The sequence below is a fragment of the Hypomesus nipponensis genome, chromosome 1 (assembly GCF_054491055.1).
Source record: "Hypomesus nipponensis isolate SF chromosome 1, ASM5449105v1, whole genome shotgun sequence".
Lineage (NCBI taxonomy): Eukaryota > Metazoa > Chordata > Actinopteri > Osmeriformes > Osmeridae > Hypomesus > Hypomesus nipponensis.
This window is the reverse complement of record NC_140361.1, coordinates 12377501-12404591: the sequence shown is the minus strand read 5'-3', so window position 1 is coordinate 12404591 and position 27091 is coordinate 12377501. Positions and strand designations below refer to the sequence as shown.

Here is a 27091-nt window from a genome sequence, read left to right as displayed (position 1 = left end):
CTTGCTTTAGACCAAGTAAAGCTGACAGTGTAACCAATCTGTAACCAATCATTGTATTGTTTCTTTTGGAGGTGTAAGATTTGGCGCAGGGGGAAAGTTTGGATGCTACGGTAGCACTCTTTGAACATGCCATCTGTGTAGTGATAGTGTGGGTGCAGCAGAGGCATGATGTGTTGAGGTTGCAAATCAGGTGTCTCTTCAACATCTGTTTCCCTGAGGCTCTCTAATGCAAGCAGGCAGGCAGGCCCAGTAGCCAGCTACGTAGCACCGTCTGATTGATCTGTCAGTAAGACAGATGATGATGTGGTCATGTCATCATTGCTAGCCTATTCCAGGATTGCATTAGATCTACTGTGGGACAGCTGTGAATACGCTAGCCTGCTAGCATAGTTAGTGTCTTAGCCATCACCACAGTGGTTTTGGTAAGCTATGAAAGCAAAATCTGTACAACTTTTGTGTCTTTGGTTTCACGACACAGGTGTTCTGTCTGAGGAGCTAAACTGTCAGGCAGGAGGAAACACTAATACTGTTTTCTATAATTATCTATAAATATCACTTGTGTGTGTCCAGACCAGGGAAGTGGATCAGGTGGCTGAAGTAAGCATGACCTTTCTTATCATAGCTTGAAGCTTAGGCTATTAGAATGAAAAGATTATAACAACACAGAACCAAATAGGAACCACTGTGATATAACTACTTGGTCCGAGTAAAATGTGAGAGCTCTTTTCTATTCCAAAACCTTAAAACAGCCATGTAATGGTCTGGATATGTGTATGGGTACAGCTACTGGTTGCTCTATCAGCACTATTCTACTTCACTTGTCTCAGGTTAACATAGGTTTATAAGGTTAGTATAGGTTATTATGTGTATTATGTGTATTTAGAGGTTTAGTATACTGTATTGAATATTGTATATTATTGTATATTAGGAGGTTTATTATATTTTTGCTTATCATAGATGTAATCTATGTTCTGTGTATTTATATGTTATGTTATGCCAGGATGCTTTTGCGTTTTCTTGTCCCAAGAATTCCAGTGCCCAATCTGACCCTGTGTTGTTCTGTGCTTCTGACAGTAAAATACTTGATCTTGAACTAGGTGACGACAAAACAGTGACACCATGAATTCAGAGACTTTTTTTTAATCATTTCTTACTGAGAACAAAATACAAATGTTGACTCTAAATCACTTCAAACTGGCAGATTCCAGGACGTTCTGAAAAGGCTGGACACTTGAATTCACATTTCATTAACAGCTTAACATGGACCTCAGTATGTCTACACAGTATCATACTGAGTGGGGAAATACCTTTTCGGTTCTATATCCATTGTAAGACAAGGCAACACTTTTACAGTTACATACCCAACATTTGACAGGGTTTGTAATATGAAATAGGATTCACCAGGTTTATACTTTAATGTCATGAGAGCAGTAAGAATGCATGCCGACTTTAAATATCCACACGTGTAGGTTTAGTTACAGTTGGGCAACAAGTTAACAGTTTTCAACACAAGTCCAATGCAACAACATCATAATGGCTTACATTGACCTGTCAGTGTTACATTGGAATAGTGAACATTGGTGGTGTTAAAAACAGTCATCAACAGATAATTCAATCAGTCACAGTGGTATAGAAACCTACTATACGGGTTGCCAGAATCAGTAATCAAATAAACCTACGTGACCAGGAATCGCATTTAGAATTTAAATTTCAGTTCTCCATAAGCATACTGATATGCTGCAGATATATCTACATCTCATCAATAAATATTATGATCGAACATTAAATATAAAAAATACGACATTTTTTTTATCGGACAGTGCATTTGTGTGGACGAAGCAGTTGAACATAAATACAGCAAAATATTAAATAAATAAATTAAAAGATAAAAGGGTATAAATAGAAGGTTTTACAGTACACTAGAAAATGACAAACAAGTGCAGAAAAATATAAAATGCTGACTGATACAAATACTACAGGTCGTCCTTTCTAGTTGGTGGGGGAGAATGGAAGCCGTATCCGTTGAGTCTGGATCTCTTATAGTTCAAACACAGCCAAAAAGCAGCACTGACTTCAGCCATGTTTCTCTCCATCTCCTTGTCCATATCCTCATCATGTATCCAGTACTTTCTCTGCACCAAGCAATGTTCCAGTTTTGCAGGCTCCTTCCTAGCAGGTTACAAATCCTCTGTGGGAATCCGGACCCACACATGTTTTATCTGATAGGGCCATCACTTGTGGGAAAGGTGGCTCATGTGCTAGGCCTGTGGTTCCCTTCTGGCCAAACAGTCACTGTCCTTCTGGGTTCTTCTAGGCATCTCCCTTCTCTTTTCTATTTTGAGGTAGAATGTCTGGATCCGTGCCTACGATGAAGAGATAGGGACAGTAAGCAAACCACCTGTCATCCACTTTAGAGAATTGGTACTTCAGCACCAGCATCTGAACTGAGACTTCACTTATGGACAGTACTCCAGACGTTTGCCATGCTGTTTGTGTTTCTGTGAATGTGTGTCCAGTGTGCAAGTGTGTTCAGCATGTGGAACTCACCCTTCTTTCCGGGCCTTCAGTGGTTAGGAGACGATCCCAGTTTGACCTTCTCCTCATTCTCAACGTCGTACCCCCCTCGCTTGTGAAACCTATCCGAAACAAAACAACAAAACTCAAACAAAATGTTTCAGGTGAAGAGATAAACCTGAACATCATGAATGTTTACAATACCCTTCATGAGGAAGACCTATTCAAGCTTACTACAAAAACTGAGACGTTACTTGTGTTCACGTGCCACATTCCATCCTAGAATCTGTGTGGCCCTCTATAATATTTGTGGTATGCCATTCATTTCTCCTTTCAGAAGGTAAGTGGGACTGAGAAGGCCCTCAGGCCATATGTGTGTCGTGTGGAGGGCCCTTGTGCTCACCTTAGTGCCAACAGCAGGCCTATGATGGTGAGACAGAGTGAAGACAGCACCACTGCCACCACCGCCAGAGCTGTGGTCCTGTTGTAGCCCCCCTCTGCCTTCCCCACCGGCAGAGCGACAAACTCACACCGTTCCCCAAAATAACTCTGATGACATCTGCAGAGAGAGAGAGAGAGATAGAGAGAGGGAGAGAGAGACAGAGACAAAGTTGTTAAGTGCCTGATAGATTCATGTAAAACTAAATTGATAAACTTACAGACTGACCTTAATCAATCAGCAATAGATTGATGGACAGACACAAGTTGTTGTTTTTTACTCACATGCAAGATGGTTCACGAATAAGCCTCAAGTACTGGCAGGTGCCATGGATACAGTAATCCTTATACTTCTTCAGGCAGGGATTCCTCTTCTTTCCCTTGCCTTTCCCCTTCTTCTGTCCCTTTCCTCTCCTTATCTTCCCCTCAGGCCTCTCTGCATTCAGAATGGTGGATGGGTTTTGGGGTTTGCTTGACAATGCAACTAAAATGGAAAGAGAGATATAGATTAATTACATTTTTCCACACAACATGACAATGTGCCACTACAAGTACTATAACTCTTTCATATCATGCAATAATATATTAGTACTAATGGCTTGGTTTTGTAAGTCACTTGCATTATAATGATCTAAATGTTCCGTGTTTGTCTACCTCGGGGTAATCCGTTTTCATAGTCCCCAGACATATAATCTTCCTCCTCATCTTCATAGTATTCAGAGTATTCCTCATCTTCTTCTTCATCATACTCCAGGGTCACTGATGGCCTGTTTACAACAGCGTTGTCCTCTTCTATCCGGTTGTCGTTACTCACATCCAACAGGTTTATTACAGACGTATGTTGTTGAGGCCTTGCGCTCTCGTCATATCGGTCAACCGCAGCGCCGTTCACCAATCTCGACAGCACTAAAAAGTTGAAAGAAATTGGTTATAACACAACTTTTAAAAAACAACAGAGGTTGTTTATTAACGACATAAATACATAATCATCCATAAGAATTGAAATCCATATTCGAAATTGCAGAGAAAAACAAAATTCCAAGTTCTAGAAAACCTAGTAGAGCTGGGCAAGTTGAAACATGTTGCGTAAGGGGCAACAACCGGCGTGCAGCTAGCCACAGGTAGCTGGCCTCAGCCTCATACAAATACGGTTCTTGATTGAAAAGTGTTCTTTAGATAAATCTATTCCTGCAACAGTGGGCAACAACTCTGGCTGTGCATAGACAGACAGTTAGCTAATGGGACCAATGCAAGAATATGAGTTAAAAATACAACGTAGGATATATCCAGTTACATAAAGCATGTTTTTAAATAGAATAATGACCCCGTTCGTTTTTGAATACCCAACACCTTAAGAGAAAGGTTGCCTTTCATGAATTTCACAAGACGTTCAAAAGGTCATGAATGCCATAAGAAGTTCAATAAATTGTTTACGTTCTCCTTTACCCATATGTCCTCTCTACTGAATGAAAACTCGGTAAAAATGAAGACAAGTACATATCATTTACAAAACAGTCCACCAGAAGGATAGGATACACTTACCGAAGGCGTGTACGAGCAGAAACGCCACTCTTAAAATCCTCATGGTTTCAAACTTCAATGAAAAAGATTTGTATTAAAAGTATTCAAATGAAAGCGTTGTAGTTCCTTTTCTCTTTTAACCATAGACAACTCCTTCTCTACGTTGATATAAAGTACAGTCTTCCACCTCGATCGGCTTTTGTCAAGATGCCTGACTCATGAACGGCACTGCCTTTATTGAGTGGGGGAGAGTCGAAGAACGCCAGTAAACGGAGTCCAGCATTTATATACAGCCTGCCACGCCTACAAACCCTGAAGCTAATATCTTGCAACATGTTTATAGACTTAGACCTTCAAATACATCGATATAACTGCATTATATACACAATTTAAAACATCTTCAGAATACAACCAAATTTGAGATATGTAATTATATATATTGAATCAATGTAGGCCTATCAATTATTTCTCAAAAACATTTTTACGTTATTGGCATCTATTTTAATGTTACAGTGACTGAAAAAATATAGTCATATTTCATCATTTCAAAATAATGAATGGGTTATGACAAATTACAGAGCAACTCACCTGAAAATTAAAGCACGCACAGCCTTGGGACAATCATGCGACCGCCATCAAGTGGTAAATATGGGTATGTCCAGAGCCATTGTAAAAGACAGTTGGATGTTCATAAAACAACGTGATATGTACACGCACCAGTAAAACATATTGAAATAAATCTAGATTTAAATACATTGGTTAACATTTCATGTCATTAGCACGATTGATTTGATTCTTTTACGTGACTATATCACGAAAAGCTGTGATACTTGGCTGGGGGACACGCCCGTGCTGGAGGCCCAGTAGAGGAGGACAGCCAACGGGCAGGAGGGGACAGGTCCTCCCGGCTCTGGACGCTGCGCCCACGCTCCAAACTGGCCCAGCTGGCCCAGCAAGACAAGCCTGGTTCGCCTAAAGGTGAACCAGACAACACACACTGATGACACACACACTTAGAACACATACACACACCTAACACACATACACACACACACACACACACACTAATAACACATACACACTGTTATAACACGCACAAAACCAGATATGATTTATAATGACCATTCTTACAGCAATCCATCGGAAATTCCAAAACATCCATGTATTTGTATTCGGCAATTCGTCCTGCTCAGTCCGAGCTCACAGTTACGGTGAGCGATTGTTGTGGTCTGAACGTCATGTGCACTATCGTCACTAGAAAAAAATGGCTGACGAGGTAGAAGAAACAAACACAGCTGTCGAGGAGAGCAACTCTACACAGCCTGAAGCCGACGTTTTAGAAGTTCCTGCAGACAATGGAGTTAACAGCGATGCAGAGGACCAGAAAGCCAAGCCTGTGGCAGAGAGCAATTGGTCTGCACCCATCCTGTCGCTGGCACGAAAGGCATCGGAGACGATTAGCAGTGGGGTCAACTACGGTGCAGCTTTGAGAAACGTCACAGCGGGACCCAGCTCTCCTGTCAAGGAAAACTCGGAAAACGAGACGAGTATTAACACAAAGTTTCCAAGTAAGTGAAAGTTGCTACTATACTGACATTTTCAGTTCACTATGCGACTAACTTAGTGTTGCCAGCTAACGTTTTAAGAATCATTTCTCAGGTCAACTTCCCCATCGCTTGCTAACGTTATCTTGTTTGCCAACACATGATTTATGGGGATAATTGGGTGTAACATGCTATTGGCAGCATACAATAACCTCCGTTGATGGTTCGTAATGCCATATTATAACTGGGGTTTATTTTCGTGTTCAGGCTTCAATTTTCTGTTACACTTTTGGGAAGTGAAAGATACGAATATCCAGTTCTGCATGGATGTCAAACTGTCCCTGTCATGAGTTATGTGTTAGTTCTACTTAATGTGTGGCAGACTGTGACAACACATTTCCTTGGAAAATTGCAATGAATAAAGTATTTATGTTCATCTTCTCTATTTCTTTTAACTTCTTTAAACTTGTCTCACCAACCCCCAGATGTGCCAGCAATGAAGGATCCTATGGCTATTGAGAGATCCAACCTTCTTAGTATGATGAAGTTAAGCATCAAGGTGTTGATTCAGTCTTCTCTAAGTCTGGGGAGAACTCTAGACTCTGACTACCCTCCACTTCAGCAGTTCTTCGTGGTTCTAGAACACTGTCTCAAGCATGGACTGAAAGGTGAGGTTGTTTAACTACTGTTGTGTCATTGGCCGGTATCAAGACTATGATACGCCGTGTTAAAGAGACGGAGTAAAGGAAACTGTTCAACCAGATGCCGTTTTATTTTCTCCTACATACTGTAAGTCCTCTGTATCTCCCTCTGCAGCTAAGAAGTCCTTTATCAGTCAGAACAAGTCGATCTGGGGTCCTCTGGAGCTGGTTGAGAAACTGTGTCCCGAGTCGGCAGATATTGCCACCAGCGCCAGAGACCTGCCAGGTTTAAAGTGAGCATCCACACTGTCAGATGTACCCTGGCTGAGCAGGTGTGGTGTTACAGTCACAGGCTGTCTCACGCTTCTGCCATGAACGTGTCTACATGAGTTTGTTCTCTCTCCCTCTCGTCCTCTGCCCGTCTCAGGACAGGATTGGGCCGTGCTAGGGCTTGGCTTCACCTGGCTCTCATGCAGAAGAAAGTAGCCGACTACATAAAAGCCTTGCTGGACCGCAAGGACCTGCTAAGGTCGGTACAGACCAAGTTCAACTGTAATTCTGAAACATTTGAGTCCTTCAAAGGTACCAATAAAGTTAGACTCTCTCTCTCTCTTTCAGCTTCCCTCAGTAACTTTTAACCTTCTCTGTCATCAACCACCATCCCTTCTATCTTTATTCTCCTATTACCCCCCCCTCTCCCTCTATTGCCCTCTTTCCTACCCTCCACTCTCCTTGTCTCCCTTCAGTGAGTTCTATGAGCCTGGGGCGTTAATGATGGAGGAGGAAGGAATAGTGATTGGGGGCATGTTAGTTGGACTGAACGTCATCGACGCCAACCTCTGCATCAAAGGGGAAGATCTGGACTCTCAGGTGGGCTCAGATGCATCGCTGACTGCACGCTTCCTAAGTGGCAGGCAGAGATTCATTTGATGAATTGTTGGTCTATCCTAATGCTCTGCTGTCTTGTTAAGGTGGGGGTCATTGACTTCTCCTTGTACCTGAAAGACACTTCAAGCACTGAGACCTCTAAAGAGTAAGTATTTCTGTGACTCTTATCTCTGTCCTCTAACCACTCATTCTCTTATCTTTTACTGCCGGCTCGTTTGTTCGTATTTTGTCTCTCTGTCAAGCCTAGATAGTCTCCACATTGTCATAAAACACTGCACTGTCGCCAATGTCGCTTCCCCCCCTTCACAACCTCTCCCTCAGTGACACCAAAATGACGGCCATTTTGGATCAGAAGCACTACATTGAGGAGCTGAACCGCAACCTCAGCGGCACAGTCACCGACCTGCAGGCCAAGATGGACTCCTTGGAGAAGACCAACAGCAAGCTCATTGAGGAGGTCAGTCTCTGCTTCTGTGTGTATTTGCTAGCAGGGTTGCCACCAGCCTTTGAGGTGTAACTGCAGTGTGTGTGTGTGTGTGTGTGTGTGTTTGTTCTCCAGCTTACGGCAGCGACAGACAGGATTAACTCTCTACGCGAAGAACAGGAGACGTTGAGGAAGGAGAACGAGTCGATCCTCCAGAGCAGCCTGAAGAAGGAGGAGGTGAGGACGTCACACACACGGACACACTCTCACACACACAGGCTCTTGCTCTATAACCCTGTGTGTGTGTGTGTGTGTAGGCGACCCTGCAGGACAGTCAGGTGGAGTTGGAGACGTACAGACAGACTCGCCAGGGTCTGGATGAGATGTACAACGTGGTGTGGACACAGTACCACGAGGAGAAACGCATCCGGCAGGTCCGAACAACCGACCGCTAACCCCCGCCCCCCCACCACCACCGACCCCCACTTCTACTTCACCCCCCCCCCCCCCCCCCCAGCCTTCCAGAGCAGCCAAACAAACAGACCCGCGTTTGACCTCGTGCGTGTGTTTTCTGCGCAGGAGTTGGAGCGAGAGTTGGAGCTGCAGGTGGGTCTGAAGCAGGAGATGGAGGTGGCCATGGGGCTGCTGGAGAAGGACACGCACGACAAGCAGGACGCCCTGGCAGCCCTCCGCATCCAGCTGGACCAGGTGAAAACCCTCAACCTGCAGATGTTCCACAAAGCACAGGTACGCACGCTGCAAAATGCGCACGCCAACACGCGCGCGCGCGCACCGGTTCAGGCTGTTACGAATGTGTTCCTTTCGCAGGACGCGGAGAGAGACACCGAGAGCAAGCAGGAGGCCGCGGCTCAGCTGGAGGACAAGATGAAGCACATGGAGACGGCCATGCAGGAGATGGAGCAGAGGTGGGGGGGCTTTTAACGTCTCTTGTCTTCCTAAAAGGCGCGCGTGTGCTCGTGCGTACATGGGCCGGATAACAATATTTTCTCTCAACTGGAATTCCTCGCTCCAATTCACGGCGCTGTGTCTTTAAGGCTGCAGAACTCGGAGCGCGAGAGGAGGCAGAGCGACCAATCGGACAGAGACATGAGGTCGGAGCTGGAGGGCAAGGTGCATGCGCTGCAGAAACAGCTGGGTGACCTGGACACGCTAAGGTACGGACACACACACGCACAAGCTCGTCCACGTGCCCATATTGACGCCCCCCTGTCCCCTGACCAGGCTGGGTTTGGAGAGTGACCTGCGCAGCGAGAAGGAGGAGAGGCAGAGCCTGCAGAGAGCTCTCCAGAGAGAGCAGGACAACAGCACAGAGCTGCGCACACAGCTGCAACAGCTGCAGGGGCTGCACACGGTCTGGAGCGGCACACACACACACACACACACATCCACCGAGAGCTTAAACAGCAAACCTGCTCAAATTCACCATCTGGATGTGTGTGTTTGTAGGAGCTCCAGGACCTGAAGGAGGAGAAGAAACAGCTCCAGCAAATCTGCGAGGAGCAGGAGCAGGCTCTCCAGGAGATGGGCCAGCACCTGAGTCAGTGAGTACCGTTCCTCTCCTCCTCCCTCCACCTCCTCCACCCCTCACGTTCATTACGTGGTTCTCCCAGCCGCTCTCTCCATCATCGCCTCTCTCTCTCTCGGCAGGTCTAAGCTCAAAATGGAGGACTTCAAGGAGGTCAACAAGGCCTTGAAGGTAAGATTATCCAGAGGACAGAAACCTCGTAGAAGGACATCTAATGGGATAACCTGACAGCTCGGGAGGTTTCAGCCTGGTGTTGTTGTTCCCCGTCAGGGCCACGCCTGGCTGAAGGACGACGAGGCTACCCAGTGTAAGCAGTGCCAGAAGGAGTTCTCCATCGCTCGCAGGAAGGTGAGAGGCAGAGCGGCCCGGGTCCCACGGCACAAACCTCCTCCCTTCCACTCTGTTGCCGTGACGACCTAAAGTGCATCTTCAGTGAAGACGTCTGCTTCGACTTTGAAAAGTAGCAACTGACCTCTCCCTGTCTCTTGTCTGTGCCTCTCTCTCTCTCCCTCTCGTGTCTGTCTCTCTTTCGTTTTCTCTCGGACATTGTGCCCATGTGCAGCACCATTGTAGGAACTGTGGGGATATCTACTGCAACAGCTGCTCTGCCAACGAGCTGGCCCTGCCTTCCTACCCTCGGCCCGTCCGGGTTTGTGATATCTGCCACTCACTGCTGCTGCAGAGAGGCTCCGCCTCCTGACAGAACTACACACACACACTTTTATCTTTCTTTCATGTTGTCTAACTTTCCAGTTGTTACTGAAGTCATCTAGACAAAAAACTCATGTTCTACATTCATGTTTCCAATTTTTATATATATATATATATATATATATATATAAAGATCCTTAGCATTGAAAATGAACAGGAAACATTGTTTGATGTGTTTTCAAGATCGGTTTCTACGTCTGCCTGAAATTCCGGAACTTAAGACTGTCTATGGAATGTTATGAAAGGTCCTTCTGCATGACTGAGTTTGAATGTGAACCATCAAACCACATTAAACTAACAGAAATATTTTGTTCTGGAGGGACAGGGAATTTATAATCAAGTAACCAGATCAATGATGTTCACACTAGTTTCTATTGTGTTTAAACAAATGTAACTTTGTTACAATTTCTGTCCTACATCTTCACAATAGTGAAAACATCATAATAACTGTTGTCATTTATATAAGCATTCCAGTACGGTTTAAAGACTTTTGTAGAGAAAGGAGGTGCCAGATGAAATGTTCCCTTTTTTAATTTGAGTCATACAAGTACATGTAGATCTGAATTGTAAATGACTACAGAATGTTAACACAAATCAAGAATTTAAGATGTCTATTTTAGAATGTGTGTATATATAACTTCGACCCAGTGCTAAGCGATTTTCTTAAGTAATTTGGGCATGTTTCGACCAACATGTTTTCTATCTAGCTATTTGATAAAGAGTACTGAATTTAACCAAAAATAATTTGTTTCTACTTTGTTTGACTGTAGTCTGCACACCACAAACATAAGCCACCCAGTTGATGATTGAGACATCTTTACTCACTCTGCACATTTAATACAAATAAAGAAATTGTAGAAATGTTGACTAACTCAAACCCCAGCTCTCCCACTGGTATAAATCAGCAAGCTTAACCCCCCTCTCAACTCGCAAACACTAAAACTAAACCTTAAACCATGCAGTTTTAACTAAGTCGAATGTCACATTCACATTTCATACATCAAGAAAGCATTTTAGTTTATGCAGAATCAATGTAAGGAGAAACATCTAGATATATACAGAATGTATTTCTGAGCATTGGTGGGTCTGAAGTGAAAGAGATTAGACACAAGAGAAGCTACACAAAATGATAAGACATCTCTTCGGTATGGAGCAACCTAGAAGGGGCACACTGTCTGATCATGGAAATACATGTGGGTAGTTCACCCAACTAACATAGCGGTGTAGGTCTATACGCTCAAATGCAAGGATGGTAAGAAAAAACAGTGACCAACCTTTATCCTAAACCTTAAGTAATAAAATTGTGAAAAAGACATCCCATACCCTTCATTTTTCAAAATGGCTCAAACCCCCAACTTTTCAGAAGTCTAGGCAAGAACTACATTTCCAAACTGCCAGTTTTAAAACAGAACTACATCCCCCAGCCAGTCCCCACGCTGCTCAGGCCGTTCATGGAACTCCGACTCCCTCCTCCTCCACCGCCGCCATAGTAACTGCTGTTCATTCCGTCCTGCTTACCTAACAGGAGAGAGAGACAAAACACACTATAGGACCGCAGAGTTTGCCTGGGGGTTACACGCAAAAAACAATCCCTGTCACAATCCCTCTGACATTTTCAGGAGGTGGATCAAGTGTGAGAAATCTATTAATCCAGTTGATCCAGACCAGCTAAACGGTTCCAACATCACCAGTCTAGCGTGTGTAACGGAGCTGATACTCACTATAATCACTGTAACCTCCCATACTGCCTTGGCTGCTGTAGCCCCCCGAGTATCCTGCTCCCAGCTGACCATTGCCGTACGACGACTGGTTACCTGAGGGGAGAGAGACCAGTCTCACCAACCAACATCCACAGCCATCAGCGCTTGGGTAGAACGATTGGGGAACTGGTTTCAATTGTTGCACGTTGAAGTTTACCTTGCTGATGAGAAACCATGCTGTCTGCAGCTGACTCACCCATGCCACCCATCATCGGACTGCCATAGGCATCGTTACTGCCCCCTGCTGTGGAGTTGAGGAACAGCTCGACATAGCGGTGCTCTGAAGGCCACACAGACAAACAGAGAGGGTTAACACCTGCCACGAGGAAGCCCCTCACTCACTAACAGGACTATTTAGAACTGGGATGCAAGGGAACTAAAGAGACATCAAGTGTAAATATTCTAGAAATATTCGGAATTTGAATTAACTGAAAATATATAGAATCGGGAAATGTTGATTGAAATTATTTTCAATACAAGGATCTAAGAGAAGCCAGCCAGACGACTCACGCATGTTGGCCTTGTCCTTGGACATGCCAGCCACGGCGTCCTCGTGCGTGGCAAACTCGACGTCTGCCTCGCCGGTCACCCTGCCGTCCGGCCCGATCTCAATGTGAACCCTCACTGGGTTCAGGGGGGAAAAGAACTGCAGAAAACACAGACACGCACAGATAGACAAAGAGCAAGAGAGATTAAATGTACTGACCAACAGGGAGAAGAAAAAAAAAGATCAGGCTATTATACACGTACTACAAAGCACAGACAGTTCAATGCACATTGTGGAGGCCTTCACTGATCCAGATCTTCACACCAGGAGATGAAGGAGGTCAAGAGAGAGAAAGACATCAGTCCAGTGTCTGTTGACTCACGTTGTAGATGTCCGTCTCTGTGGCCCTGTAAGGGAGGCCCCGCATGTGAACACAGTGGCCCGTTGTACTCTGGAAGGAGGAGCCGCCGTCACCATAGCGACCATCCGATCCACCTGCGCACAGTTCAGGGTATGCTCAACAACGGAAAACTCGTGGAGACACTTTAAAAATATGTCTGTGGAGCATACAAGGCCTTAAGACGGATGAAGAGGCATCATAACCACTGCTTCTCCTCAGAGCCTGATGAGGACACCTTCTCCCCCCTCCCCCCCAGAACCCCCACCTACCTCCGTAGCCGCCACGCCGCATCCTGTCGAAGGACCCCCCCCGGCCCATCCCGTTGTAGCCTCCACGGCTCCCCGAGGGCCGGTCGTAGGGCCCCGGGCGCTGCATCCCCATGGGCTTCCTTTGGGGCTCGTAGTTGGTACGCACCTCTGCGGGGCTGCTCTTGAAGATCTCGACGTACCTGGGAGCATACAGACGTCTCTGTGAGGACCAGGCAGGACAAAGAGCCAGAGCAGCATGGACTGAATGTATATTTGCTCTTTATTGGAAGATATAAATGATGGAAATGGGCCTATTTGATGTGCTGTCATTAGTGTGGTCCATGGGGTGTAATCTGGACCGAAAAACGCTGACGCTTCACTGAATGGGTAAGAGAACACAGTGTTGTGCCGTGTGGAACAAAGGAACTTGGCATATTCATAAGGTCTTGAATGATACAGCAGAGACTTTTCTTAAGGTTACCTCAGGATGACCTACAGGGACTGTAGCATGATTTCAGTGGGCTGTGAATAGCACAATCTGTGTCCTCGTCATGACATATGCGAGAGGGCCAGTGAAGGCTCCTGAACCAGTCCCTGGTGGGGAACCCACTCGTAGCATTACCTGGAACAGTGGGATCCAGCTCCTCATGCTCAGGTGCCCTTGTTCATTGGTTTCCAACCTGATACAACCCTGCCAGTTTGTCAACCTGTACTTAGTGCTGAGGGACCCTTGCATGTCATTGTGAAGCTGCTGCACTCTCAACCAAACATGAAAAAAAAAACAAGAACCAATTTGGTGCCCTCAGCACTAATCTTCCCATGGAATGCCGTGAGAGAATGTAGGTCTATTGTTCCAATTCAGCTCTGCATTGACGCTCTGGCATTTTTCTATAGCGGTCCGTATTATAGTATGTGTTGTATTAAGCATCGTCAGTGTTGAGTGCAAGTTGTGTGTGTGTGTGAGTGTGTGTTCTTGGTTGGATGTAGTAGGTATACACCATAAGAAAAGCAACTTTTCCAACCAACCAACCAACCATCCCCACCTGTGCCCTATTCTTTCCTTGTGTTTCTTTAGAGCCTTTTCAGCTATATCCTGTGAAGCAAACTGCACGAAGGCCTCCCCCGTACTCCTCCCCTGGATGTCCACCGGCAATGTTATCCCATTTGGCACGATTTCCAACCCTTCAACCCAAGGACAGATAACCCCAGCGGGGGACACATTAAATCACATGCCCAATCACAGAGAGATCACTTTCTCTAAAAAGTTGTTTTCTGACAGATAAAAAAAGAAGAGAGAGAGAGAGAGAGCTCATGAATAAATAGAAGCTATGCATTATCACATGCTAGTTGAGTGTATCATTGAGTGAACTTGCATGGGGGGGGGGGGGATGGAGGAATAGAAAGAATATGTGGAGAGAAGGAGACATCTTATCTGGCCAGGAGAAGATATTTTACTGAATGGGACTTGTTACCTTGATCACCAACCATTCTACATTGGCCCCAAGAAGTAACATGTTTTCCTACTGGGTGGACTGAGATTTCATTAAGCAATGTGAAGACGTTCCAGGTAAATAACTGCTCTATTAACATGAGAATGATGGAAACCATTATATATCTATGGCTGTTCTTTACAAGTGACATTATTTTAATTGTCTGGGTGGGGCCAGAGGGGTGATGGGGAACTTGAACAATGATGGGGATGAAATCCAGGAGTCAAGAGGTTCAGTAACATCTCGGACCAAACATATCTTCAAAGGGCTACTCCCCTTGGTGCATTTGCCTCTAATATTTTAACTGGCTTCCTCTCCCTGTGTCCTTTCCTCCATGGTCACTCGAAGCCCACTGTAAATTCATGAATCAGCAGTTTGAATGGCCTACGTGTTGTGTCATTTTCAATAGCCACAGTGCTTTAGAGGGAAGATAGGAGTGGCTGCATCCACTGCCATCTACCACCAGAGGCCATGACGGGGAGGAGACAGATTAACCACAAGCCCTTTGCCACTACTCCAGTACCAGGATACAGGACACTCTGGTGGACCAGTGAGAGCTGCCTACTCGTACCTGAGAAGAACTGGACTATCTCCTCCTTGCTGCAGCCAAAGGGAAGTCCTCTAAGACGAACCAGCCCATCGCCAGCAGTCTCTGGGCAATTTGGACCGGTGTGCTTCATTACCCAGTCCATCTCAACACTGTTCGACTTGAAAACTTCAAGGACAGACAAACATAAGACAATCTCAGTCACTATTAGGCCTACTGGGTACAAAACTGGAGCATAAGAAGAATGTAGCCATTTGGTAATAGTGAGTTTTACACACACCTTCAACATATCGGTGACCCAAGGTTTCTCTGTCCTTCTTCACAGCGATCTTCAAATCCTCCTCTGAGTCCATTTCCACAAAGGCCTCTCCGCTGGGGCGTCCCTCACGTGTGTAGGTGAAATTAATGCTTGTGCCATTGTTCGCAATTTTGCAATCTGTTCACCAAATATTCACCAATACATTTACATTTAGTCATTTATTTAGCAGACGTTCATATCCAGAGCAGTAATAGAATATGGGGGTACAGCTGTGTTCATTTACTACGTTGCATTCGCTTACCTGAGAAAAACCTCTGTACCTCATCCACAGAGCAGGACCAAGGCAGACCTCTGATACGCACCACATATCCTTCGTCAGCCATGGTGTGTAATCTACACAAGGGGCAAAACATATTTTACATTAACGCAACTAAACAAAACTACCCACAACAGCACGAGTTAAACTAACGTATAATATAAGCCAAAATAAGCGAATACCAATATACGCATTTGTGCAGATTACACATGTATTTTTAGCTAGCAAGCTAACGTTGCCATCAAATCCGATTGCTAGAAAGCTAAGCTAGTTAGCTCTAGCTAACTAGTTAGCTCGTGTTTGATTGTTCTCGACAATGGCACACCACGAGACTAGTAGTGGGGTTAATATCTATACTAGTATTGTGTGAAATGCTCCAGTTCCCCCCAGTTTGAACCAATTAACATAAAACTAAATAAATAAACATAACTAGCAATAAAATGACTAGCCTAGATCATTATATAGATTTCCGGGATCCTTCCTATAAGAATCTTTTCTTAACAATTACAAATCGCTTTCAACTTACCTATTAGTAGCCTGACGTTATTAGACCGGACGTGTATATATTTGACTTGAATCGCCGGATTGTTTGGTTTAATGAATCGCTTGCCTTCAAAATACCTTGCCTTACAACCTAGCTATTTAGTATGCTTCGAATCGATAGCTTCTCGACTAACTAAAGATAGTGATACCACTGCCAGCTCGCTAGCTTAACCTAGCCTTGCGCTCTCGAACTGGCCACCTCGAGTAAATGCTACGTCCACGCCCTAAATATATGACGTTACGTTGAAGATGGACAAAAATTTTTATTTAATCACATTTACACCATAGCGTATACAGTGATCTGCTAGCTAATACTCTACTAATTTATCCAGTAATGTACATATTAATTATATTTAAATGTCCTTCGAAGAGTGAACGCTGATAATATGTAGGCAATTGTTTCTTCTTCTCTACATCATGTCTGATCACAAAAATGTGTATTTGGACATTAAGTCATTGCTTTATATGCAATGCATGCTTTTAACTTTAAGGAGCTTGGTTATACTCTTTGGGCTCACTGCTTATCCCTAAACTAATGATTACTATAATTAAATTTAATGAATCAAAATCTAAATATGTACAGCATGGGGTAGTTAAAGTAATTAGAACAACAAAATGACGACAACAACAAAAAACATATCGCAGCATTTACCTAACAGAAAAGTTCATCAAAACTGACAATGGGTCCCTATTAGGTAAATAGACAACCACATGCAATAGAGACAACCGTGCAAATAGACAATGTTGTGTGACAACATCAGAGGATATTTATATTTCAAGTCTTACTCAAACTCAGCATTGTTGTTGCTGCAGGCAGCAAGTCTTGGCCTTATGAAGCCCAAGAAAACTCACACAGATGTTCTGAGTACCAGGGCACTTTAAGATGGCATTGGCCTTTACTTTCCTAATTATATGTTAATATGTGTTACAGTGGTAGATTCCAACACTGTTCAAGGAAATGAAAACATGATGACATGTATTATCATGAATGTGATGAACATCAATGGAGAGATGAGTTGACAGCCATATGCCAGTCTGTATTGTTGGTAAACATTTATTTGTAGGCCTGTACGTTTTGTTGTCTATACAGTACAATTTGTTTTGTGAGTCCATCACAATGTAAATTGTTATTAGTATACACATACTTAAGTTAAACTACTATTTCAAATATTTCTGATTTCAGTTTGTCAACTATGATTGCCCGCCACTCTCTCAGCATCATCATTAATTCACTTCAAATACAGTAGCCTATATATCAGTTTAGCTAGTTGGCCTACCATGGCTTGACGTTCGTTCTGAGAGCCTCGTGATATCGGTAAACCTAACATGACGTCGCAGTCCTTCCTTTGACTAGCATCCACAGAGACCAATTGATACTTGAAATTCTGAATGAACAGCCAATAGAAATGTGAGGATTTTCTTCAGAGGCGGAGTTTCTGACAAGCAGTGCGTAGTGAGTTAGGTTGTTAGAAAGTTAATGGCTGGGGGAAAGAGATCCTCATCAACCCTCGCTTCGGGAGTGTTTCATGATTCCCTGAAGTAAAAACACGCCAAATTTTCAAAAGAAAGAATCCGGACGGAACATTAGGTCAACCATAAGCTCACTAATATACGTATTGTCAAGATAAGTATGCAGGATGCAGTAGCCGGGACGGCAATGCTGACGGACGGCTTCGAGGACGAGATTGACTCGGTGACTCCTCGCTCCCCAGCGGTAGGGATGGGGGTAGGAGCAACACCAGGAGTCGGACTTGGGGGCATAGGGATTGGTGTGGGTGGAAAGAAAGTACGCTTGTTCGGTGAGCCCGTTGGGCCTCCTACAGAAAGACTGGACTTCAAACTAGCGGCAGCAGCAGTCCTATCCTCGGGTCCAGGATCTGGCAGCGACGAAGACGAGGTCTCAGAGGTAGCTAAGCTAAGCAAGCTAACCAGAGCTGGCCAACATTCCTCTCCCTGCTTAGCTAGCCTAGCTAGCTAACTAGCGGGCTAGTTGTTGGCAGCCACCCCCTCCTAAGCTGACGAAATTACGTAAAAACAACCACTAATGTATTTGAGAAATGTCTCTTGCAACTTCAGTTTCTTACGGATGGTCAGTCACGTGCCACATTTCGCAAGACACGGACACATTTGTATGATAACCCGAAAAAATGTTTTATTTATGCGGCGTAGGCTGCGACCACGGCCTAGTTCGGGTGGACAGCTTTGGTATCGTCAGTGCTAGCAGTGTTGCGAGACCGCAGACAGCACGCATTCACAACTTTGCAGCCCATGTTGACTTGCTACATCGAAAGGAATATTCCCACTACGCGAACATGCACTGACTGACAAGTTTGCCATGTCGCCTAGCTGTCTTTTCTAACTGCCACTCAATCCTAATGGTGCAATTACGTCACCTTTCACAATTATGTAAATTTATTTTGACTGTCCTTCAACTTATAGTTATCATTGTGTTGCAACAAATCAGTTGACCATTTGCAACTTTGAACGGGGTTTAAACGAGATTATTAACCTCACAAGGCATTACTAAATGGCAACATGTCAACTTGTCATGCGTTGTCACAAGTGATAGCGTTTTCCAGATCAGAAGTGGCCAACTTTCAATGTGTTGGCACAACGTGCAGGTCTTAGGATGGCATCCATAAGCAAAGATCCTCATAGAGCGCAGACATACACCGTGGATCAAAATTCTGCTGTCTGTATTGATGACATGACATCCCAAGTTGTACTTGACCCAGTGTAGTTATCCCAGTCTTAATTGCCTGTAATCTTTTAGGATGTTTTATGTAGGCATTCTTGCACCTAAGAGACAGCTTTCATATGTCCGTGACACTGGGGGAGCATTGTATGTGTTATTCCTTACTCTTATATCTCTGGTTATGTTAACTCACCACTTTCTCACTGTAGTTATTGTCATGTGAATGTTTGTTAGGCACCATGTAATCTAAACTTAACAGTTTTAAAATTATATGTACATTCCTATTGGTCCAGGTAGAGTATCCGCAGGATGGAGGAAAAAAAATACAAAAACCACTGCATTTACTGGAGTTTATAAGTCATAAGGCAGTTATACCTGCCTTGTGTACATGGTAAGGTGCACTTGCTGAAGCAAGTCCCTTGTCTAAGATTAATGGATGCCGATTGCCACTTGTCCGGCTACCTGTTGAGCGAGCTGTGTTTATAGATGCTCTTTTAAGCACTGTCGTTATCGAAGACTGTCTGTGAAGCCTTGTTTTGCACAAGCCCTGTAGCATCACATTTTTACACTGAGAACAATGAGATTACATGTAGAACGATGAGATTACTATATCTTTGTGTTGTTGGAGTTTGAAGTTTGTCCTTTTTGCAGAAGTGCAATATCGTAGGTATTCTATTAGTTGGAAAAGGGTTGATGGAAATTAGATTGAAGTTGATTGTATTTGTATGACTTCATTTTCATGTTTTTTCGACTGACTGAATGGGGCTCTAAGATGTGTTTAAAAGGGAGGGCTTGTTGTGGGAGATTAGCCCATTGGAGAGCTCACTGCTCTGGGCAGCAGCTAAAATCTGAGCTCCAGGATTAAGCAGATGCCTTTCGAGGCCTTTCCAGCTCTGTGGATGCACCGTGTCTGGGAACTGTAGTTCATTAATTGGGAGGGCTAATGTCCATTGTTTGTAAAAGGCTTCTCAGAACTACATTCCCCATGGGTCACTGTGCTCTGCATTCCAACCATATAGCAACATTCCTCCACATTGCCGAGTGCTGACTCCCTGTAGCATTGGCTCACTGGTCCCCGTCCCAGCACAGGCCCATGGCTGAGAGCAGATTAATCACTTGATGTGACAGTAATGTTGGGTAACAGTCATTTGACGAGTTTTAAAATTGTTAATTATTTAACAGCTTTTTATTACATTCTATTTATATAGTTTTGGACATTACTGGTTTGTTTTATAGTCAACTAACCTTTAATCGAAATGTTTTTGTTTTATTAAGTCGGCCATGATATAGCCCATGTACCAGACATGCTGTGCAGTTGTATTGAAACGGGACAAGACGCTACTGTTTGGCCATGACCTTGTGCTGGGTGCTGGTCTCCAGCACAGAGCTGCATGAGGGGGCCTCCCATCATGTATGCTGTGAATGTGCTGCAAGCTGTTTTCCTGTGTGTCAAAGGGTTATAGGTGGGTCAACAGACACAGGCGCCAATACCTTAGTCCCTCAATGTGCTCCAGAGTGCTATACCCCCCCGCAATCACCTGTCTGTAGGGGATTGATGGACAGGACTGTTCAGAAATATTGTTCAGTAACGACTCGCTTCTTGGTTACAGTCCAAAGTTGCCTGGCTCTACTCCCGTTCACATATACATATGTTTTGAATGTGTTTATGCTTTTCTTTTGAAATGGCTTTGAATTGTGTTTGATGGTTATCTATTGCAGTGGCCAGGGTATTAAGCTTCATTATGTTGTCCTGGGGCTCTGACTTTCTGGGTCTTTGTGGTGCATTCTGGGGATTTGTCTTTTGTACATGCACAGACCCCCTAGAGTGTCTCACGGTGCTGAGACTGTCACCAAACAACGGTTTCAGACTGGAAAAACCAGTCTGCAATGTTCCCATCCCTATCAAGCACTGGGAGGGTTGGATTTCCAATGGGATAATATGCTGTAGATCTGTGTCTGCATCAGCCCTTGGCTGTGAGGCGTGAGCCCTCTCCAAAGACTGATCTTCTGGTTGGGGTTAGGCTCTAGATCAAGATCAGGGTAGACACCTATATGAGTAGAATGACTGTATATTTCACTTTTGTAAGATGACACTCCACAGCCAGATCCTTTGGTTTCCTTGTTATGATATCGTTCAAGTCGCCAGCTCGTTAGAATTTGACTTGTTTTTCCAGCCAGGTTCCTCATAAGTCTGCTTATCCAGTAACCTGTATCTCCCTTGTAACTTGAAACATTGTTCTGCCGTTCCGTAAACTAATGGAGTGTGAGAATTGCATACACTTGGGCTTTCCTACATGGTTATAAGCCTCAGTGGACTCTGACCTGACACATGTGTTAGTGTGTGTGCGTGTGTATACGAGTTGACAAGTGGAAAAACCAATCCGTATGGTGAACTCCCTAATAACAGGGTGTTGTCTGTCTTGCCCTCGTATTCCCACCGCTGACCTCTCCACACACTTCCTTATCACACACTTCAGGAACATGCCCAGCTTGGAAATATTCAAATACACTAACATGTTCTATATTTCACCTGGCCTTCCACCCTGTCAGCCTGCAGCCCTACTTGTAAATCCACAGGTTTGTCTTCAGTAAAATGTTTATGAACTTGGTTAATTCTGGTTTTGTCCTTTTCTCCCTCCCTTCCTTCCTTCCATACAACCTCCTTTCTTATTCGCCCAACTGCTCCCCTGTTCGTCACCCTTCTCTCTCTCTCTCTCTCTCTCTCTCTCTCTCTGTCTCTCTCTGTCTCTCTCTCTTCCCTCCCTCTCTCCTCTCCCCCTCTCAGGTGGAGTCGTTTATACTGGACCAGGAGGACCTGGACAACCCCATTATGAAGACGGCGTCGGAGCTGCTGCTGTCCAGCGCTACAGACGGGGTGGACCTTCGGACCGTCGACCCGGAGACACAGGCCCGTCTGGAGGCTCTGCTGGAGGCTGCAGGTAGGAGCCCCGACCTCAACCCCCACGACCTGACCTGACCCAGACCTGCACCCCAGACCTGCACCCCAGCCTCGCAACATCCTGGCCCGGCTTTCATTGTCTGGAAACCCAACCACCTTTCCCTTTTTTTGGAGTGGCAATTACAGCATGTTCTGCTTGACAGCTGCTCTTTAAGGACAGGCTGAAGGGATGCTGTGTCTTAGGGAGTTGATCTGAATGGGCCAGGTGTTTTGAGATGGATCTGCATCCTGCTGAAGAGGTTTTCAGAGTCCTCACCAGAACAGATCCCTCCTGCTGTGTCTCTGGGCCAGACTCGCACCCCTTCCCGCTCGCACGTATCCAACCTGCACACCTGGGTTGGTGTGCAGTTGGTGCGCTGTCGAAATGTGTGGTTTTCTGCATAAAAGATCAGCTGTTTCCTATACCGAGGATACCATCGTTTGCCTCACGGCCTGCCTCTGAAAGCCCAAAACAGAGTGGGGATATCGGTTGTCCCTGTATCCATCCGCCGGTGTGCGTGTGAGAGATGAGACCTAGAAATCCAGTAAGGCAGGGTCTCAACCCGAGGGCGTCCCTGGGTGAAGGAGAGGGGAAGTGTGCAGATTAATCCAGCAGGCAGGTCTGTGCGTCCTGACCTGCTCTGGGCTTATAAACATGACCGGGCAGATTAACGCCCCGCTCCGCTCCTGCCCCCTCCATCCGCCACACGGAATATGAGGTGCTCGAGGTTCCCCACCTTAGCCCCAATCCCGAAAGTGCCGCCACTTCCTCTCTAGTCTGGGGGGGAGGAAGGGGGGGGAGGGTGTTGGAACGCGGTGCTTTAACGGGGACCAGGTGTGTGTGTGTGTACAGAGTCAGGTGTTTGATACCAGAGACGTGGCTGTTGTGTGTTTTGGAAGTTAGCTAAGTTAGAGAGGGAGGGAGGCAGGTGGGTCATTGTTTGTGTCGCAAGCACAGTGTGCTGTGTTTCGCAGTCAGGCCCGACTGTTAGTGGTGAGCCAATTGACAGTGGCAGCTGCTTTAGGCTATCCACGGTCTCCACAGTGGGCCTGTATCTGCCTTACAGATATTCAAATCGGGTCCAACCTCCACAGCCGTCAGTCTTAAGAGTCAGGGTGACCCAGTGCATGTGAATCCCTCTGGACTCAGACCAACTGAACATAGCTGGCTTCAAAGAGAGCACGGTAGTCTGGTCATCACCTGTTTCTTGACGGTGTGTCAGGCGGTTGCGTGTGTTTGTGTGTGTGTACGGTGTTCTCCCTCTGATTTCCTCTCTCCGAGATGAACACTCTGCATTAATGATCGACCTCCCGGCCCTCTGCGTCCTGAGGGAGCGTTGCGACAGCGCTCTGACAGCCGGGCTAAGTTTAGAGTGTCTCCCAGGCCTGCTGCTGAGAGCACAGGGGCCGGGCGGGCCCAGCGGAGCCCCTGTCTGTCCTGACGGAGCACGGGGGCTCAGAGACCACCGTACGGGGAGGGAAAGGGGGGTGCTCTGACTGTCACCGCTCCTCCCTCTTCTGCTGCCCCATCCCTTATCACTGTTTCCGTACACACGCACACACCCCACACACACACACACTCTCGTTTTGCTTGAGCGCTCTCTCCTCTGGCTGGGAAACCGTCCTTGCCCTGGTCTTGTGAAAGAAGCCTTTCAATGTAGGTCAGCAGAACAAGCAGTCTGTTTTTACCCCCCCCCCCCCCTTCCTGCTTGTTCTTCCCTCTCACTGAGTCTTTTTCCCTTGTGCTGTCACATACACACATGTGTGCACACACACGTGTACACACAACAGACGTACGTGCACACACACACACATACACGCACACACACACATACGTACACACGCACACGCACATGCACATGCACACACACACACACGCACATGCACACACACACACTCACTCACACACACTCGTTATCCTGTACAGCCTTCTTCTTGCTTGTCTCCCATCTGTGTGTGTCCCTCCCTGTGTCTCTCAGAGTTCATCTCTCATGTACCCTGTGTTTCCCTGCTCACTGACCAAGACCAGACACCGCCAGCCAGACTGACTGCTGTGAAGTGGGCAAAATGTCAACTTACTATATTTACATGAACAGGAAAAGCAAACAATGCTTGGTTTGGACTTTATTAACCACCTGTGCGTGTGTATTTTGTATGTGTGTGTGTGTGTTGGCTTGTGGGTACCACTACTAACCATGGTTTGGATCTGCCTGGCTTGGTGTGCCCCCCCCCCCCCCCCCCCCCACGGTGGCCTGCAGGCATCGGTAAACTGTCCACTGCCGATGGTAAAGCGTTTGCAGATCCGGAGGTGCTGCGGAGGCTGACGTCGTCGGTGAGCTGCGCCCTGGACGAGGCTGCGGCCGCGCTGACCCGCATGAGGGCAGAGAACACCCTTAACGCAGGCCAGGCCGACAAGTATGTATCTCCCCCGGCACACCTGCACCTACAGGCCCCACCCACCCAGCCTGCCTCTGCTGTTGGAGGGCTGTCCTCTGCTGTTGGAGGGCTGTCCTCTGCTGTTAGACGCAGCCTAGCAGCACACATGGGACCTGCTCTCAGGGCCACGTCATCAGCCTTCATGTCGAACGCCACTGGACATGTAACGGAGGGCTTCTGGTGTGGTTCCAGAGGCAATTTCGTATAGTCAATATCAATCTATCAATTATTCAATCGGGCAGTCTGTTTTCCCAGTATTTAATGCATCGATCAGTAAGTCAGTCAGTCGAGCAATTTACTCTCCTATCAATAAATACTAGGGATGGAGATTGTTAATTTTTATCGATATCTACACCATTTTCGCGGCTGCTTACTTTTACGTGGTGAGCTTGAGCTAACCACCATCTAAATGAATGAAACAGATGCAAATAGAACAAGGGGAACGTGTTGCTCTCAGGAGGAGGCAGGATTAAAGGAGCACATATTGGCACAATGGATCCTGACTCTGGCTACATTCACTATCCACAACCTGGATGAGCAGCTAGTATAAATGACTGTGATTGTTCAAGACGTTATGAAAAGTTGAACACGTTTCAACAAAAGGCACTTGATATAGCTAAATGACCAGCTAACCAAACCCAACCCTTCCTTATCTCATCCCTATTTTGTTCTGTCTCTGTTATTGTTTAACAAGATGCTTCAGCAGCCTGCAGAGCCATGCTCCTGGTGACTGTTTAGAATGATCAGCAGTGAGGGGGGGGGGCTAGTCTCTACTCACACACTGTGTTTGTCAATAATTTTTCCGGTTTGCGCACGCATCAAATTTTAGGGGCCTATGTGAGTGAAATAGTTGCACTGTAGGGCCCTGGCTCTTATTATTGAGGCTTATTATTGTCACTGATGGATACTTGCTATGAAGTTGGGGTGCGCTGACTGCTGCATACCTTGTGTGGAGGAGGAGGACTGTCCTGCAGCGGCAGCTGGAGTTGGCACCGTTGCTTCTCCAAGACAGTCAAAAGTACTGTATTTTAAGTACTGCATTTTACCTTTAGCTGATGCACAACGTTGAGGTGCTTATTCATTGCAGTAGTGTTCCCCCCCCTTACAAGAAATTATCTTTGAACATATATTACACGTCGCTTCATCCTTATCTTTGGCTTTATTAAAATGTAGCCAAGCCTTTGACCGCTTAGTACGTTCAGCCATCGTAGCTAGCAACAACATGAGAAATGTAGCGAAGTAGGGCGTGAGTCAATTAAATTCTTCTTCTTTTAGCTTCAAGGCATTTGGCAGGCCATTCAATTGAATTCAGTAATTTTATTAGACAATTCATGTATGTTTGTGCACCAGTGATTTGATTTAAATGACTTGACTTATCTCTCGAGACACAAGTTACATTATATTACCTAGTGTCGATAGCGGTATCGATACGCTCAACTTAATTGATCTTCGGGTTTTGAGAAATTTGGAGCCGGGTCCTTACAGAACCAGGTATCGATCCCCATCCCTAATAAATCCATTTGAGTGCTTCTGTCCAGCTGTGTATTTTACTCAGTGACAGTGAGTGTTAAATAAGTCAGTTTCAGTACAGTAATATGCATATATATATAGATGTGTGTGTGTGTGTTTGTGTGATTTCCTGTCACAGTGGCAATAATTGTAGCAGTCTGGTTATTTTCAGCCGTAGTCTAGCGGAGGCGTGTTCGGACGGAGACGTGAACGCCGTCAGGAAGCTGCTGGACGAGGGCCGGAGCGTCAACGAGCACACGGAGGAGGGCGAAAGCCTGCTGTGCCTGGCCTGCTCCGCCGGCTACTACGAACTGGCACAGGTGTGTGACCGATCAGGGCCTCATCGGAGGTCAGAACCAGACCTTTCCCTGTGTTGGTGTGCGCATGTGTGTACTGAGCCCCTGCCCCTCCTCTCCCCGCCCCCCCCAGGTGCTGCTGGCCATGCACGCCAACGTGGAGGACCGGGGCATCAAGGGTGACATCACGCCCCTGATGGCGGCCGCCAGCGGAGGCTACGTAGACATCGTCAAGCTGCTGCTGGTGCACGGAGCAGACGTCAACGCCCAGTCCTCTACGGGTAACACACACACACACACTCTCAGACTGACATGGGACACATACACTAACACACACACACACTCTCAGACTGACATCGGACACACACACTAACACACACACACTCTCAGACTGACATGGGACACACACACTAACACACACACACACTCTCAGACTGACATGGGACACACACACTAACACACACACACTCAGACTGACACGGGACACACACACTAACACACACACACTCTGACTGACACGGGACACACACACTAACACACACACTCTCAGACTGACATCGGACACACACACTAACACACACACACTCTCAGACTGACACGGGACACACACACTAACACACACACACACTCTCAGACTGACATCGGACACACACACTAACACACACACACTCTCAGACTGACACGGGACACACACACTAACACACACACACACTCTCAGACTGACATCGGACACACACACTAACACACACACACTCTCAGACTGACACGGGACACACACACTAACACACACACACTCTCAGACTGACACGGGACACATACCCCTACCATGTGGCCCTTCCATGGTGTGTGTAGTGTAGCTCACCCCCTCCCCTGGCCCCTGGCAGGAAACACGGCTCTGACGTACGCGTGCGCGGGGGGCTTCGTGGACGTGGTGAAGGTG

General features: G+C 46.0%; 4 protein-coding genes across 14 annotated transcripts in view; 2 read left to right on the top strand and 2 right to left on the bottom strand.

The window, feature by feature from the left end:
* Positions 1 to 1124: 1124 nt before the first annotated feature.
* Positions 1125 to 5822, bottom strand: hbegfa (heparin-binding EGF-like growth factor a). Of its 2 annotated transcripts, XM_084694188.1 has the most exons (8): positions 5605 to 5822; positions 5062 to 5445; positions 4495 to 4546; positions 3607 to 3858; positions 3238 to 3436; positions 2918 to 3073; positions 2548 to 2636; positions 1125 to 2363 (listed from the first exon to the last, which is right to left on the bottom strand). In XM_084694188.1, the coding sequence occupies exons 3-7, from the start codon at positions 4535 to 4537 to the stop codon at positions 2564 to 2566; spliced, it is 723 nt and encodes a 240-aa protein (XP_084550314.1). In that variant the 5' UTR covers positions 4538 to 4546; positions 5062 to 5445; positions 5605 to 5822; the 3' UTR covers positions 1125 to 2363; positions 2548 to 2563. The 2 variants fall into 2 exon arrangements, with proteins under 2 accessions (XP_084550314.1, XP_084550244.1); XM_084694118.1 differs by lacking the exons at positions 5062 to 5445; positions 5605 to 5822 and having other exon boundaries at positions 4495 to 4739.
* On the top strand, positions 5719 to 10565 carry rufy1 (RUN and FYVE domain containing 1). Of its 2 annotated transcripts, none has more exons than XM_084693845.1 (17): positions 5719 to 6041; positions 6503 to 6685; positions 6834 to 6951; positions 7086 to 7187; positions 7405 to 7528; positions 7630 to 7691; positions 7868 to 8003; positions 8106 to 8207; positions 8288 to 8404; positions 8550 to 8678; positions 8799 to 8896; positions 9026 to 9145; positions 9213 to 9342; positions 9438 to 9532; positions 9639 to 9687; positions 9787 to 9864; positions 10079 to 10565. In XM_084693845.1, the coding sequence occupies exons 1-17, from the start codon at positions 5738 to 5740 to the stop codon at positions 10214 to 10216; spliced, it is 2085 nt and encodes a 694-aa protein (XP_084549971.1). In that variant the 5' UTR covers positions 5719 to 5737; the 3' UTR covers positions 10217 to 10565. The 2 variants fall into 2 exon arrangements, with proteins under 2 accessions (XP_084549971.1, XP_084549891.1); XM_084693765.1 differs by having other exon boundaries at positions 8550 to 8717.
* A 461-nt stretch (positions 10566 to 11026) lies between these two features.
* LOC146302600 (heterogeneous nuclear ribonucleoprotein H2-like) lies at positions 11027 to 16500 on the bottom strand. 2 transcript variants are annotated; one of them, XM_084693946.1, is made up of 11 exons: positions 16261 to 16500; positions 15720 to 15811; positions 15440 to 15595; positions 15184 to 15327; positions 14166 to 14304; positions 13144 to 13322; positions 12857 to 12969; positions 12498 to 12633; positions 12145 to 12267; positions 11949 to 12041; positions 11027 to 11745 (listed from the first exon to the last, which is right to left on the bottom strand). In XM_084693946.1, exons 2-11 carry the CDS (start codon positions 15799 to 15801, stop codon positions 11639 to 11641), a joined length of 1272 nt encoding a protein of 423 aa, XP_084550072.1. In that variant the 5' UTR covers positions 15802 to 15811; positions 16261 to 16500; the 3' UTR covers positions 11027 to 11638. The 2 variants fall into 2 exon arrangements, with proteins under 2 accessions (XP_084550072.1, XP_084550140.1); XM_084694014.1 differs by having other exon boundaries at positions 12184 to 12267; positions 16261 to 16499.
* A 1235-nt stretch (positions 16501 to 17735) lies between these two features.
* Positions 17736 to 27091, top strand: part of LOC146302599 (ankyrin repeat and KH domain-containing protein 1-like) — a 23815-nt gene continuing 14459 nt past the window's right edge. For 4 of the 8 annotated variants that reach the window (XM_084693574.1, XM_084693219.1, XM_084693430.1 and 1 more), the window contains exons 1-6: positions 17736 to 18183; positions 21758 to 21911; positions 24169 to 24325; positions 26013 to 26175; positions 26285 to 26432; positions 27036 to 27091. The exon at positions 27036 to 27091 is cut by the window's right edge and continues 178 nt beyond it. In XM_084693574.1, the coding sequence (XP_084549700.1) occupies positions 17908 to 18183; positions 21758 to 21911; positions 24169 to 24325; positions 26013 to 26175; positions 26285 to 26432; positions 27036 to 27091 (954 nt within the window). In that variant the 5' untranslated portion in view covers positions 17736 to 17907. The remainder of the gene's footprint in view (positions 18184 to 21757; positions 21912 to 24168; positions 24326 to 26012; positions 26176 to 26284; positions 26433 to 27035) is intronic. The other 4 variants (XM_084693647.1, XM_084693351.1, XM_084693271.1 and 1 more) reach the window with 2 other exon arrangements.